This window comes from Notolepis coatsorum (genome assembly GCF_963971535.1).
Source record: "Notolepis coatsorum genome assembly, chromosome: 1".
Classification (NCBI taxonomy): Eukaryota; Metazoa; Chordata; class Actinopteri; order Aulopiformes; family Paralepididae; genus Notolepis; species Notolepis coatsorum.
Window position 1 is genome coordinate 311,543,139 of NC_140165.1, and position 16,334 is coordinate 311,559,472.

Genomic DNA, 16,334 nt, shown 5'->3' on the forward strand with positions numbered 1-16,334 from the left:
ACCACTTAATGTCTAGGCTCTCATCCACATTCATTCATTTTCTCCCCCGCGCTCTCTCCCATGAGCTCAATGTAACGCGGAAGCGCAGTGGACTGGACTATACAGTATTTCCTACTCATCAATGCTGCTGTTTGAAGGGTCGAGTCCTTTCTCAGCACAATGGGAAAGGGGCCACTCTACAGTCTGCTCCAGCCCTGACCGGAGCACCCAAAGCAGCTCGGTTTCAAGCAGGGCAGCTGCAATCCTGCTACGTAACAAAGCCAAATTCCCTGATGTCAATGTAGACAGGTGGTGATGAGGATCACACATCAAAACAAATTGTTTTTATCGGTTAGTCTACACTTGGACAGTCAGTTTTTACACGGTTCTGAACTGATTTTCACATCGAGGCTTATGAATTGTTAATACACCTAACAATCATATGAAGGCTAGGATAGACAGGCTTTTCTTTTTTTAAACATGTTTTATTCATCAGATCTCCTTTGGATGATGCCGTAGCAGTCAGCTAGTCGTCATGCGGTCCACAGTCCACACAAACAATTGCGACAAGCAGATATTTCTTATAATGTTGTAGTACATTTGTCATCAATACCCATCAGTTCTGAAAATATCACCTGTTCCTATTGGCTCAAAAGATTCACCTTTTAATATACTGCTATCCATCCATATACCAAGCTGAATTCTACCTTCAGCATTGTAGTAATAGCTTGTTAGGAGAATGACACCATTCTTTTTGTATGTAAATCCAATAGACCCAGTAGTGTGTCTGACCCCCCAAACTACACAAGAGTAGAATGGTTGTTCTTGAGACAATGGAAACAAACCCATCAACCAACATACCACTCAATAAAGCTGATAATCACACCAGTAACAGCTATATCAATAATAAAATAATAAATCATGAAACTAATTCAATTTAAATGTGTCTGCAGCTGTGAAGGACTTAACCCTCACGTTTCTGACTCTAAACGTCACAGTGCTTTTCTGAATCAGTTTGTTTCTTGTCCCACTCACAGTTTACCAACAGAAGCCATAGAGATGGTCAGTCTCATAGGAGTACCGGGCCGGGCCCGACTCACCAACCCGTTGCAGTCAGAACCGTAGTCTCTCAGGAGAGTTCCCTAAACACTAGGTTAGGTTTTGCAGAAATGCCAAGGCAGTGCGATGAGGTATGTCCCCCAAATGAAGCCTTACAGTGTCAGACTGGAGCTATAGCCCAGAGAGAGAGTAGACTGTCAGACTGGAGCTCTGGTCCGCGACCAGCAGACTGGGCTCTCCCTTCAGCAGGGCGGGGCAGACCCAGTTCACCTTATCCCCGTGGTCGAAGCGGAGCCTGGGCCCGGACCTCTGCCCTTCCTCTGTGCCCGCCGAGGGCGTGTGATCTGTGCCGCTCCCCTCTGCTACCCCCGCGTCCCCCACATCCTCCCCGTCCTCCTCGCCCCTCTCTCCATCCTCCTCCTCACCCTCTTCTCTCTGCGGTTGGACCTTGGGCGGGGGCGTCGCTTTACCCTGGGACGGGTGTTTGGCCTTCGCCCTGCCCTTGGCCCGTCTCCGATGGCCTGCCGGTGCCCGCGGCTTGCCCTCCTTCCCTTCCGGGGGGGCCACCACCGGGTGGTGGCTGAGGTCCCAGAGGGCGACCAGCCCGTCGTTCCCGCCGGTGGCGAGCCAGTACGGGTGGGAGAGGAAACCCAGGAAGTGGGCCTGCGAGGCTCCCTGGCTGTGGGCCTTGAACGCCCCCTGCCGTTCGAGTTTGGAGCCGTCGCCGACCCGCATCACGTGCACCCGCCCGTCCTCCGCCGCGCACGCCACGACGTTCCCGCACGTCGCCACGGAGACGCAGTGAGCCAGCGGCGGGTTGAAGAGCTGGCCGGCCTTCTGCTCGTGGCCGTCCTCTTCCTCGGCCACTTCCTGGAGGCTGAGGGTCCACACGGGACGCGTTTTCTGCAGACTCCACAGCATCACCTGGACGGAGGACAGAGGACATCAGGAGGGGGTCTACGGCTTAGGAAGGGGGAGGGGGACACACATCCGTAAAATACTGATGACGGGTTAAAATAGGCTATCCTCACCAACACCGGAGACGCTGGATTCACCTGTTCGAATCCAGCTCACAGCTCCGGCGTTGTCACCAGCTTGGCTGGCCGTTCACACTAATACAATTGGCAGTATTAGAGGGGGGGGAAAGCTGGCTGGGTGGGTCCGGGTCGTTGTAAACAGCGACTCCTACAGTTCGGTCGGGGCGCCTGCTCAGCGCGGATAGGATCTAAGGGGGGTAGTGTGATCCTTCCACACGTTACACGCTCTCAGTGAGAGTCCGCGCTGCCAGGTGAAAAGAAGCGGTTGATTGGCTAGACGTGTGTCAGAGGAAGCACGTGATAGCCTCCACTCTCCCAGACCGACTGTGGGGGGTAAGTGCGCAGCGACCAGGAAGGGGATTGGGAATTGGCATAACGACTAACATTGGGAGGGGAGAAAATCGGAGGAAAAAGGAGGGGGGAAAAGATCAATAATTTTTTTTTTAATTGGCTATCCTGTCAGTATGGTATTTTTTGTATTGTTACAAATATTTAGCATTTAGAATCGATATCGGGACTGAAAAAGGAAGGCGACGCCATACAATGGAAAATGGTCAATTTTATATAGCGCTTTTATCCAAAGCACTTTACAATTTTGTCCCTCACATTCACCCATTCACTCACACATTCACACACCGACGGCGGAGGCGACCATGCAAGGTGCCAACCTGCTCATCGGGAGCAATTAGGGGTTTAGGGCCCTTTCTCATGTCCTGCTACGACATGCTGCCCAGGAGGAGCGGGAATCGAACCGGGAACCTTCCGACTACCACTCTACCTCCTGAGCCACTGATTAGAGCAATGACTGTCATACTGTGTCAACACATATTCCATTGTTGTCATGGGCTGGCTCTCATCACACAACTGATCATCAAACACCCCCCCCCTTCCCCCATGTACCCAACTCCTTCCCTTCATCTCTCCCTTCCCCTCTCACACTCTAACCTGCATGTCCAGTCCGGCTGACACCAGGTTGTTGGGTCTGTTAGGACGGAACGCCACGGAGGAGCAGATATTCGTGTGTCTGCGTAGCGTCCGGGTGACCTTCCCCAGCGGGAGGTCCAGCACCCTCACCGCCCCGGAGTCGTCGGCCACGGCCAGGGCGGAGCCCGTCTCGTTCAGCGCCAGAGAGTTGATCTCTTCCTCTCCAGCCCCCGAGAACTCCTCCACCGCCTTCTTCGTCAGGTGCCGCGCGTCGAACACGCTCACGGTCTCTCCGTGGGACGCGTACAACAACAGGCCCGAAGCCGCGGGCGAGAACACGACACTCGTGACGTCCTCGTCGTCGGCGACGGTGAGGCGGCCTAACGTGGTTCCCTCCTGGCTCCACACGGTTACTTCTCCACCTTCGGCGCCTGAGGCTAGGAGACCCTCGGGACCCCCGGCAGCCCCGACGCAGAGGATGGATGTGGAGTGGCCCTCACACCACCGCCTGGCCATGGTGACCTAGGGAACAGAAAGGTTTTTTTCCCCCTCGTCATTTGTGGCCTGCCCTACTAGAGCGGAGCATGCCTATGGTCCCACAGCCCTATGTTCCCACATTTCCTTTTTTCATACATTTGTATCTGATTTTACCCCCCCCCCCCATCTCTTAATTTGGTAGCCACTTACACCCAAACATAGGGCTGTGGGAACATAGGGCCTAATTTTGAGAGAGATCTTAGAAATGTGGGAACATACTGGCTGTGTGACCATTGGGCTGTGGGAACATAGGGCTGTGTGACCATTGGGCTGTGGGAACATAGGAACATAGGGCTGTGTGACCATTGGGCTGTGGGAACATAGGAACATAGGGCTGTGTGACCATTGGGCTGTGGGGACATAGGAACATAGGGCTGTGTGACCATTGGGCTGTGGGGACATAGGAAGTTCGGAACATAGGGCTGTGTGACCATTGGGCTGTGGGAACATAGGGCTGACCCCTACTAGGGTTTAGCCGTTTACTGGGATTCACAAAAAAACAGGCATCTCATGTATTGTGTCCAATGGGAGGTTAAAGTGGGGTGTGACGGTCCAATGAGATTATAGTTTGGGTTGGGGGAGGCCGGGTTTATACCACTGATCTATATGCTTTAGGAGTTCAAGTTCAAGTTCCTTTTATTGCCACACGGCCAGGCCGGTGGAATTCAAGCACAGTGCAGGTGGTAGCTGCGACAATACACCACAAAAACATAAAAAGACACATGGAACAGTACAGTACAGAAAACACCACCTAGAACAAATACATGACAGAAACAGTACAGTACGAAAAACTATAGATGACAGTTCAATGTAACCTAGATCAGAAGAACCATAACAGCAGGGGGTAAATTTAGGAGGAGTTGGAGTTAAGCAGTTGTATGGCCTTGGGGAAGAAACTGTTATTGAACCTAACCGTGCGACTACCCAGTGACCTGAACCTCCTACCAGAGGGGAGGTGTTGGAAGAGGTGATGAGCTGGGTGCAGGGGGTCACTAATGATTTTGTGTGCGCGTGTGATGTTTGTGTATGGAGTCCAGGGTGGGGAGTTTGCAGTTGATGATTTTGGATGCCCTTTTAATTATCCTGTCTAGTCTGTGTAGTGTGTGTTTGGGTGTGTTGCCGTACCATACAGTGATGGATAGTGAAATAATGTTTTTTGTATTATGGCTGTCACTGTGTAGAATTGTATCATTAAGTTCTTCCTAACCTTATATTTCTTGAGTTGTCTCAAATGAAATAGTCTTTGATTGGCTGTTTTGAGTAGATGAGTGGTGTGATGATCCCAGTTTAGTTTATTGCTGATGTATGTTCCTAAGTATTTGAATGTGTCTGTGGCTGAAATGGGTTGATTGTTGATGAGCATGGGTGTTTTTGTGGGTGTGGTTTTCCTAAAGTCAATGATGAGTTCAACGGTCTTGCTTTCATAAGTTTCATTGAGTATGAGGTTGTGTTCTCTGCACCACGTTAGGAGGTGGAGGAGATGTCGTGTTTTAAGAGTCCCGTTGATTACTGGTTGTGTTTTTCCTTATGACAGTCAAGAACTCTGAAACTGGAATTGGTTGGTCGTTGTAATTGAGAAGACAGAATCAAATCAGTTGGCTTTTTTGTTGTTCAAAGCATGTGTTCCACACTTCAGTACAAGTTACCCTAAAAAATACGACATTAGAAAGTCTGCCAGGGCCCAATAACAACTTATAATGTAGCTTTAGGAAACTATCGTTAGCTTAGTCTGTGGGAAATGACAATTATTTCTTAGCGAATAGCTGATATATCCGAGCACAACATGTAATGCAATTAGCAAGTCAGCAACACGGGTGTTGTTAAGACGTGGCAAGTATATATAGCTATGTAATTCAATCTTCTTTTTAAAAACATAATTGGTTAATCTTATATTTCGGTGATTCTTCATTACCAAAGGAAAGATGGTTAGTTGGCTCCGTCAAGATAATCCAACACTAGCGCCTGCCCATGTGAGTCGCACCCTGATGACGTCATAGAGCTGACTAGGCGACAAGACGAGTAGGGTATATCTGCAGAGCCGCAAACCCAACGTCTGGGCGGGGTTTCGGGGCTTGTACTCGGTTTGACTGTGCAGTAGTCAGTTAATTTTGTGCTGTTTATTTTTTACAAGCAGTGAGGACTCGACAGCATTTGCATTTCTGTGTTCCGTGTTGCAGGTTAGGGTTAAGGTTAGGGTTAAACACTTTGGCTGCCGGAAGACGTTTTTAGGCGTCCTTCCCCGCCATGCTCAAGTTGCCGAAGACGCCGTAACTCGTCTTTGATATCAATATTTCAAAAATCTGTGATCAAAATCATATTTTCTTTCCGGAGCCCTGAGATGTACTGGTGAGCTCCCATCAACTGTTTAACGGTTCGAGAGCGCCATCTGGTGGCCGATCGGCCAAGAGGGAGGGGCTCGCCAAACAGGAAGTGCTCATCCTATGTGCTCCGGGCACTCGCGATCGGTAGCCGGACTCCATCTCAACACACTGGATGATCAATCGCTCGCCCTAACTCAATAAACAACGTTATTTGGACGTATATAGTATTATACAACCTGAAAATGGTTCATCTGGATAAACATCCCATAATCGAAAACGGTCTACACCACGCTGATCGTCCAACGGCGCGAGGAAGATACGGTAAGGTTCAGCGTTATTTTTGAACGTGTTCGATATAAACTGCTCTGAACATATGACCCACACTAGATGAATGATATAACGCTGCCCACGGAATTATAAACGATCCCCCGCCCATCCGGTCAATATCAGATGATACGTAGAAACTTCTAGAAGTACGTCCAATTGACATTTTTTATATCGCGCCGATTGCCATCAAACTGTATTTCATCATCAATATAATGCATTTGGGGCTATAGATCACGTTCTGGAGAAAGCTGCAGAAAGAGATGAAAACATACTTATACATTAGACCATATTTTACTATGAATATGTGAATGAAAAAGTTTAACGTTGCTACACAATGAACAATACATATAGGACTTTGAATGGGCCATAATAATGGCAATTTAGCAATAGAATTTAAAAAGTTATAGCCCTGCAAAGAAGGGGTACTTATCCATAGACAAATAGAGCTGGCAACCTATGGTATATCATGAATTTATCATGAATGCTTCTCAAACTTTTTCTGTCAGGCCCCCCTTTGGTGGACCAAAATATTTTGGGCCCCCCCCCCCTCGCCCCAACAAAATATTCATGAAATGGGCCATGTTTAAATGTATTGAAATAACACCAATATCGTGACCTTTCAAATTGGCCCTATATTTTGTTTTCAGAGCTGTCATGGATGAAAAGCCAGCTTCACACAGATACTGTATATGTGGTGCTGAATGGTATCAACACCTTAACTGCTGCATCATGAGATACTTGGTGGGCCATGAGATGAGATACTTGGTACTCAGCACCACACTCTGAAACTAGCTCTCTAGGTGGTATCAGATGAGATTGGAGTTTGGATGGAGATGTGTCAGGAAGCTTTGTCTGTAAAGGTTTTTTTTTTATCCAGAGTAACTTGGTGATCCTTTTCTGTGTTTTATTAAATAATGATTTTCAGATTTTGAGAAATGGTATTTTCATGGAGAACAGTGCAGCTGCAACAGATAGCACTTTAGTGATAATTTTCTGTAATCAAATTTTTTTTTTTTTTTTTTTTTTTAAATCTCAAGGCCCCCCCTGTCATGCCTCTGCGCCCCCCCTGGGGGGCGCGCCCCCCACTTTGAGAAACACTGCCTTAGGCAATCAAAGTGTTAAATAAACAGCACAAACTGACTACTTCCGGGTTTTACAGGAAACAAGACAAGGTACAAGACCCGACGCCCCGCCCACGCACAGTCAAACCGAGTACAAGCCCCGAAGCTCCGCCTCAAACCGAGTACAAGCCCCGAAGCTCCGCCTCAAACCGAGTACAAGCCCCGAAGCTCCACCTCAAACCGAGTACAAGCCCCGAAGCCCCGCCCACACGTTGGGCTTGCGGCTCTGCAGATATCCCCTATTATTGGACAAGCCCAACAAGCCACGTTTCCGCACAGCCACAGACGGGTTGTTGACCCAGGAGGACACAGACACACCGGACGGTATGTATACGAATTTATTAAGTATGGATGGATGCAAGGAGGTCTAGATTTTTTGTGGACACAGTACATCAGATACAATCTAATATTAGAGAGGACACGATGCTGTCTAGGCAGTTTTGCAGAACACGTGCGCGCTTGGTGAAATAATTAACCAATCGACGCGCCGCTTTAGCCATAACTTTAAGAAACCACTGCACTTCCGCGTTACATGGAGCTCGTGAGGGGGAGGGGGGGAAGAGACCGCTCTCTCCCATGAGCTCAAAATACCGGAAGTGTTGCGGTGGTCTATATATCTCAGCCAATCACGGTGTTTCGACTCACTGACGCAGAACATGCGCGCCGTGTCGTCATCCATCCAGCCGGCATCGACGAAATGTGGTTTAGATACTTTGGAATTTCTTCCCGAAAGGTAGCAGCGTTAGTAGGGCGGCGCCCCGTGCTTCAGTCGAGCACAGGAAAACACCATTCATTCTGTCCGTCTACTCCTCTACAGAGACATCTACCTTGTTGTAGTCGTGCTGCCGTGACTACTGTGCGAGGGACGACGGACCTTACTTGGAAACTGACGAGGCTATTTTCATCAATATTTGACGTCTGCTGCCCCGTGCAGCTGCTGAGAAAGAGCATGTCATCCTCATCCTCCTCCTCCAGAAGAGATCCTCAGATGTCCCAGAGGATGGTATGGGTGGACCTGGAGATGACGGGCCTGGACATCGAGAAGGACCAGATCATTGAAATGGCGTGCATCATCACAGATTCCGAACTGAACATTTTGGCCGAGGGGCCCAACCTGATCGTCAAGCAGCCGGACGAGCTGCTGGACGGGATGTCCAACTGGTGCCAGGTGCACCACGGCGAGTCGGGGCTGACCCAGGCGGTGCGGGACAGTAAGGTCACCCTGCAGCAGGCAGAGTACGAGTTCCTCTCCTTCATCAGGCAGCACACTCCGCCGGGACAGTGTCCCCTGGCCGGCAACTCCGTGCACGCGGACAAGAAGTTCCTGGACAAGTTCATGCCACAGTTCATGTACCACCTCCACTACAGGATCGTGGACGTCAGCACCATCAAGGAGCTCTGCAGGCGGTGGTATCCCGATGAGTACAAGCTGGCGCCCCAGAAGAAGGCGTCCCACAGGGCCCTGGGTGACATCACGGAGAGCATCAAGGAGCTGCAGTTCTACCGAGCGCACGTCTTCAAGACCGGGGAGAAGAAGGCGCACAAGACGGCGGCACTGATCGCGAACGGCGGCGGCAGCAACGCGAGCGTGTGAACGACGGGATGGAGAATGTGGGGGGGGGACTTTGCACAAATGATCGAAAGCATGGGTCCCTTCGTGTTGTTTTTGTAGGTATGATTTGCAAAAACGAGCTGCTTCCATCACTGGAAATGGACCCTTTTGTTTTTTGTGCCGTTGCAGAGCAAGATTTCGTTTTATTGTGGTCCAGACATTTGTATCTGAATGTTCAATGTGAATGTTTGATTGTTTGTTTGGAAAAAAGGTGCTTTTAAAACGTAAAAAGCGTATTGAAAAATGTTATCCATTCATATTTTAGTCCATAGTTTCCCAAAAAAAAGGGACCATTGAAATAGGTTGGTTTGTCATTTTGTTGCATCAAAAAAAAAGGAAAGTCTAAATTTTTTTACTGGGTGTTGACTAATAATTTCCCCGCTTTTGACAATGACTGCAAACGAGACAATAAACCCGGTGCTTATTGAGAGAAATGCCACCTGAGTTGCCTACCTTTATCTGTGTACCCATCGTTTTGTCAATGTTTAGTCTCTACCACTGGGGGGCAGTGTGCCCCTCGGATGGGGCTCTGTAAAATGGACAGCACGGTGTAGGCCTACTGTTACTGTCTCACTGAAAAGGGATTACACAGAATGAGGGGGGGTATCAATATCATGATACCACAATTTTGTATTGATGTGATCACACGTAATTCTATTTAATTTTTTTTTAAATTTTTACAGTAAAATTGGCTGGAAGACCATGTTTCTCATTTAGTAATGGATTCCTGGCTTTTAACTCGATAATGTAATTGAATGAGTTGGTGAGTTAAACTCGAGCATTTCAAAGCCAATGACATATGACTTACTTGATCAAAGCCAATATAGATTACTTGGGTTTAAATGGGTTTTGCTTTTGCACACAAGACTAGTGTTGTCACGATACCAAAATCCAGACTTTGATACCAATACCATCCTAAGTATCACGATAGTTTTCAAGTTTGTTTATTATTTGTCACAACAAAATACAGAATATTTTATGATGAAATGCTTGTTTCTGTTTCTGCCCCTGAGTGTGCTACATACAGTAAAAAGAAAGTATAAGTAAAAAAAAAAAAAAAAAAGTACTTAAGAAGTAAGTAAAGTCAATCAATATACATATACAATACAGAGTCAAATGAGTAACTGAGGTACAATGCAGAAATGAGATGAGAAAACGGTAGGGTGCAAATGAGGTATGTATGTAGTGCAAATCTCTTTAATAATAGATCAATATAAAGTGAGTGGTAAGGTGAGTGTTTGTTTAAAGTGAGTGTACATGTGAGTGTAGATGATGGGTTTGATTGATTGATTGAAAACTAACAGATTGCAGAATGGGTACAATACAGTACAGCTCAATACACACAATTGTTAAGGGGATGCAGACCAGAGAAAGACTTTAGTCTTGTTTACATCAGGGTCCCCCATTTTCAATTCATCAGGACATATATGACATACATGACATACAGATAGTCAGTACTGCTACATCTATACATTTATGACATACCAGATTTGCAAATACAGTACTGTTTGTGATACAGAAGGAGTCAAGAAAAGGGAGTATATACATTTGACGTAGAAACTGTACATTGGAGGAGGTTGGGTGGGGGGGGGTGGGTACATTGGGATATTGACAACCATACTGGGTAATTTACATTGGGGGGGGGCACACTGTATAAACAAGCAAAACTGTACATTGAGGGGGGGGAGGAGACACTGTACAAACAAACAAAATTGTACATTGGACTATTGACAACCATACTAGGTAAATGACTGTACATTGGAGGGGGTTGGGTTAGGATATTTACAGGGGCCAGTGTTGAATTGCAGTCTCCCGTAGGTGTCCCTTGAGAGAGGTTTCGAAAGTGGGTAGTGATCCACATTCCTTTACAGCTGTGGGTAGGGCGTTCCACATTGATGTGGCATAATTGCGAAACGTGTTTAGTCCCTTATTTGAGCCGAATCTGGGTTTAACATGATTTGTGGAGCTCCCTCTGGTGTTGTGATCGTGGTATTCACTGACCTTTGGGAAGTATTTTGACATGATGTACATGGGTACCTTGGTCGTGTAGTGTATCTTGTAGACCAGGCCCATTGCAAGTTGTTACATATATTGTCATTGTCATTGAGCATCCTGATGGCCTGGGCCCAGGAGTTCAACATTTTTAATCCCTATCTGATCAGATTTGGATTTTGGGTAGTTCAAAACCAAAAAACAGGATCAGGATCACTGATATCAGATCAGGAAATCAAATCCAAGCTTTAATCTGGATCAAATCTTCAAACCGACAACACAGGATTGGGATCAATTTGATCCCAAACAACTGGATTATCTTGATCCCACCAGAGGGGTGGATTTCCAGAGCAAAATGTACTATACAATTTATTTAAAAATGTTTCAATATAAATAAGATGGCAAAGTTTGTTAACTGAAATAATACACAATTCTTAGCCTTCATGGCAAATCAAATTCATTTTAAATGTTTGTCACATTAATGGTGGCCTATTTTGTTTTCAACCAAATGCTGATGACATAAATGTTTATGCTCATAAAAGTATCACAACAAAGATTGTCAATCACAAATGTAATTTAGATGAAAGAAAAAATATCTTCAACAAAAAAAAGTCCATCTGTCATCACTCACCTTCAGCAAACTGAAATCTCACTTAGAATTCAGCTCCTCAAAGCACGTCTGGATGATCAGCTGCCTTTGAATTAATGTTTTTTTGTTGTTACCTTAGTGGGAGTATTTTTCTTTATTACAATTCCATTATGATTTTATGTCCTTTATGTATTTAACAATATAATTAATTAGACATTATAGATGTCTCTGCAATGTGGTCCTTGTCTTCCTTTTTTTCCATATCCACTACTAGATGGAGATCGGTAGGATTAAAGCACTGATATTCAGGATCTAGTCATCTTGAAAAGTCTGAATCCTGGATTGCTTTGAAATACCGGGACAAAGTGCCCCGTCGATGCTGAGGGGCCTGTAGCCCCTGGCCCCCGACCTCCTAAAGTCCACAATCATCTCTTTCGTTTTGCTGATGTTCAGGGAGAGGCTGTTCTCCCGACACTATTGCGCCAGGTCCTCTACCTCTTCCAGGTAGGCCCTCTCGTCGTTTGCAGAGATCAGGCCCACCACGACTGTGTCGTCAGCAAACTTGATACCGGTTCTAAACCAATACCATGGCAAAAACCTAAAATATCAGGAAATGTAATGGAATATTAAACAGTGCTGACACTTGACACACCATAGAAAATTCAAAAAGAGTATTGGACAGTTTTTAACAGCTGGGTATCGCAATACCTTTCTAGTATCGGTGTATACAAGACATGCATTCAAGTCCTAAAAATTAACCCTAATTGAATTGCCTAAAGAAACTAAAGGAAACTTGGAACCTGCCAAACGAAAGAAGAAGACGCCACCAGGATGACCATCCATGGACTAGCAGCCCTTTCATCTTCACTGCTAGAGGTCAACGTATCAAAGATGGAACGCCTCCTCATACCTCAGTACGTACATACGAGGAGGGCATGATGTTGAAAAAGTACTTCTTTCTTCTTTTTTTGTATCCACTTTTTCTCCTTATTTTCTATTTTTCTCCCATCCCAATTTCGTGATTCCAATTCTTCCCTCCCCTGTCTTGAACGTTGCTAGACTATGCCTCCCACTGGTCGGCTGTAGTGAGGATAGAAGCCTTGCATCACGTGTCCCCTCCGGTACACGAGGAGGCAGCCTGTCGCATCTTTTCACCAGACAGCTCGAGCTCTCAGTGGCGAGGAGTAACGCGTGGGAGGCTCACGCTGCCCCCAATACTTCCTGTTTCTGCTGTACAGGCGTCACCCAACCGACCTGTAGGAGTCGCTGTCCACAACGTCCAATCCCCACCCACCTGGCTTTCCCCACCCGCGTGATTTTTTTTTATGTCGCCTCTGTTTGCGAAGACGCTCTCTGATTGGCTAGGCCGCGTACAGCGAAGAAGAAAATACCCTCTCTGACTGGTTTAGCTCCGAAGGGTCTCTTCCGCCTTGTACATATAGTCTGCTTCGAAGTGGTTATGCTTAGGCATTCTTTTGAAGTGGTTATGCTTAGGCATTCTTTTGAAGTGGTTATGCTTAGGCATTCTTTCGAAGTGGTTATGCTTAGGCCCTCGTTTTCGAAGTGGTTATGCTTAGGCCCTCTTTCGACGTGGTTATGCTTAGAGTTAGGGTTAGCCAATCGGAGAGCGTCTTTTTCTTCTTCGCTGCAATCAAAGAGCGGCTTCGCTCACAGAGGCTACGGGAAAAAAAATCACGCTTCCCACCCTCTAACACTGCCAATTGTATGTTAGTATGACGACCGGCCAAGCCGGTAGCAACGCCGAGAGCTGGGCTCGATACCAGCATATCCTGCGTTAGTGGCGAGCGCCTTGCCCACTGCGCCACTCAGCCGCCAGTACTTCTTTCTTTTGATACTCGAGTAAATTCGATATCTAGTAGTACTTACAATACTACAATAACATTTTGAACGGAGGTCTTTTACCAGAGTACTCTTCAATCAGGGTGTTTCTACTTTGACCTAAACATGGGGACATGGTAGTTATCTCGCCACTGGTTACATTACTGAAACTCACTGGATCCTTTGTGACGGCTAAGATGTTAGCTCACACTAGCATATTATGGCCTCATAAAGTCAGAGCCCCATTCATTGTCAATGGAGCAGCCCCCATATTTTACATCCCAGTGACATCATCGATTGGAGGGTTCTCTCTGATTTCTAGCTTTAGGAGAGTGGTGCGTGCGTGTTCACAAAATACTGACTGAACTGTCCTGGGGTACACAATGAGTGGCATACCCCTTTAATTGAGGGTGAGTTGGGGGTAAGGAATCATTGACCATATTCAGACGGTGGCCATTTTGCTCTTTTCCTTTTCACGAACCCAACCTGACCATGACATGACATAAGAGCAAAATGGCGACCGTGTGACTATGGTCAATCACAATAGATGACATTCAGTGGAACCAGTGAGTAGAACACATAATGCAGAGCGTCAAATCATTGTGAGCTATAGGACTCGTGCCTGCATGGGAAAGCATGTGTCACACACCAGCTCAAGCTGCGGAAAAGAACGGGATGCCTTGCATGAATCCTAATACAAATATGACAAATGAACATCTCTCTCTCTCTATATATATATTAAGGCTGTAAAAGTTAACACGTGAACGCAAAATTCTTTTAACGCCACAATTATTTTTGATGCAAGATTAACGTTTTTCAAACATTTACTAGACTTCACTCAGGTGTATTATTGATACTCTCATTGATACTATGTTTGTTTCTCACTCAAAGTGTGTGTGTGTGTGTGTGTGTGTGTGAGTGAATGTGTGAGTGTGCGCGTGCGTGCGTGTGAGAGATAGAGATGAGGAAGGGGCAAGTGAGAAAGAGAGCTGGGAGAGTGTGTGAGAGAGAGAGAGGGGGGGGGGGGGGGGGTGAGTCCCCAGCCCTTGTGGGGTGAATGTAACAAGTTCCTAACTTTTTCTTCCTCCTATTAATTCGTGCACACTTTATTCATTCTTTTAAATTATTATTTTCTTTGAAGGTTTTTTGTGCATCACTGTTTGTTTTGAATTTGATGCAAATTTGCAATGCATGAGGGTCATCCTTTTGTGTTAAATGGCTGCCTCAACAAAAAAAATGGGGATGAATAGTTCAAGTGTAAAGTTCAACACACTACTGTGTTAGTAATCATTACTATGTAATGTTAGTTAATAAATTGGTACGCCCATCTGTTATTTTTTTTTATATAAAAAAAAAAAATGTACAATGCAGTTTGCACATCTTAGTTACTTGAAGATTCTAGACAGTATTTCTCATTAATAAACATGAATTATTTTGCATAAAGCAAGCATTTGTCGACTCTCATGTTGATAAGAGTATTAAAACTTGAAAAAGATCTGTTTAAGGTAGATTTAGAACAGATAAAATATATGCGATTAATTTACGATTAATCACGATTAACTATGCAATCATGCGATTAATTAGATTCAATATTTCAATAGATTGACAGCCTTAATATATATATATATGTGTGTCTCTCTCTCCGTCACTCTCTCTCTATATATATACAGTATGTGTGTCTTTATCCCACTCTATATATATGTGTGTGTGTCTCTCACTCTATATGTGTGTGTGTCTCTCTCCCTCACTCTCTCTCTCTATATATATAAATGTGTGTGTGTGTGTCTCTCTCTCTCTCACTATATGTGTGTGTCTCTCTCTCACTCTATATATACAGTATACACAGTATGTGTGTGTGTCTCTCACTATATATATATATATATATGTGTGTGTGTGTGTGTGTCTCTCTTTATATATATATATATATATATATATATATATATATATATATATATATATATATTAGGGATGTCCGATATTATCGGCCGACCGATATTATCGGTCGATATCGGCAGTAAAATGTGATATCGGAAAATATCGGTATCGGTTTAAAAACAAAAAAAAACAATAACAATATTTGTTATATATATATCCAGTGAAATTATTAGTTACCTGAAATTATTCAGTTTTTTGGACGGGGAAACCCTGCATATATCGTTATCGGTTGATATCGGTTGATATCGGTATCGGAAATTAAGAGTTGGACAATATCGGAATATCGGTATCGGTAAAAAAGCCAATATCGAGCATCCCTAATATATATATATATATATATATATATATTAGTGCTGTCAGGCGATTAAAAAAATTAATCTAATTAATTACAGGATTTGTAATTAATTAATCTAATTAATCACATTTTAATCGCATAACCATTTTATGCCTGATATTCTATATTCTATAATCATATTTCAAATTGCATGTGTCCGGATGGCAGGATTCAGTACTGTATCTACAAAACCTTCTGTTTAATCATCTTCCATCTATTAATTTGCTTAGATTTTTCAGGTCTGGTCAATTTGAGCATAGTGTTATTCACAGTCAAAGATACAATTTTTTTTTTATTGATATTCTCATTTGGTTCATTACAATTGACTCAAGCCTAGTAACAGACACAGTATTTCGGACACTGGGAATACATTCCCTGAGATCCATAGATGTCCCTAGAATCAGATACCAAGAACATGCAAATGGACCATATAAAAAAAAGTCTGTAATGTGTATTATACGTTCTTATGGAATGAATGAGATAAAAAAAAAAGTTATTAAAAAAAAAAAAAAAAAAAAATCTTTTTTTTGTAATTAATTTTGAGTTAATTTTCATAACGCGATAATTTGCTGTGTAATTAATTAATCTAATTAACGCGATAAACTGACAGCCCTAATATATATATATATATATATATATATATATATATATATATATATATATATATATATATATATATATATATATATATATATATATAATGTGTGTGTGTGTGTGTGTGTCTCTCT

At 44.5% G+C, this 16,334-nt stretch overlaps 2 protein-coding genes across 2 annotated transcripts; one reads left to right on the forward strand and one right to left on the reverse strand.

Annotated features, from left to right (window-relative positions):
- Positions 1–525: 525 nt before the first annotated feature.
- On the reverse strand, positions 526–5,511 carry wdr53 (WD repeat domain 53). The gene is made up of 3 exons (XM_084311446.1): positions 5,449–5,511; positions 3,021–3,521; positions 526–1,962 (listed from the first exon to the last, which is right to left on the reverse strand). Exons 2-3 carry the CDS (start codon positions 3,513–3,515, stop codon positions 1,210–1,212), a joined length of 1,248 nt encoding a protein of 415 aa, XP_084167572.1. The 5' UTR covers positions 3,516–3,521; positions 5,449–5,511; the 3' UTR covers positions 526–1,209.
- A 2,070-nt stretch (positions 5,512–7,581) lies between these two features.
- On the forward strand, positions 7,582–9,751 carry smfn (small fragment nuclease). The gene is made up of 2 exons (XM_084329175.1): positions 7,582–7,629; positions 8,123–9,751. Exon 2 carries the CDS (start codon positions 8,255–8,257, stop codon positions 8,897–8,899), a length of 645 nt encoding a protein of 214 aa, XP_084185301.1. The 5' UTR covers positions 7,582–7,629; positions 8,123–8,254; the 3' UTR covers positions 8,900–9,751.
- The last annotated feature ends 6,583 nt before the right edge of the window (positions 9,752–16,334 follow it).

What these genes read in the sequence shown, in the direction of transcription:
- wdr53 (XM_084311446.1), bottom strand. Translation starts at nt 3,515, where the DNA reads ATGGCCAGGCGGTGGTGTGAGGGCCACTCCACATCCATCCTCTGCGTC. An exon ending in CAGCCGGACTGGACATGCAG is followed by an intron (nt 1,963 to 3,020) that starts GTTAGAGTGTGA and finishes TCCTCCGTCCAG; the next exon opens with GTGATGCTGTGGAGTCTGCA.
- smfn (XM_084329175.1), top strand. Translation starts at nt 8,255, where the DNA reads ATGTCATCCTCATCCTCCTCCTCCAGAAGAGATCCTCAGATGTCCCAG.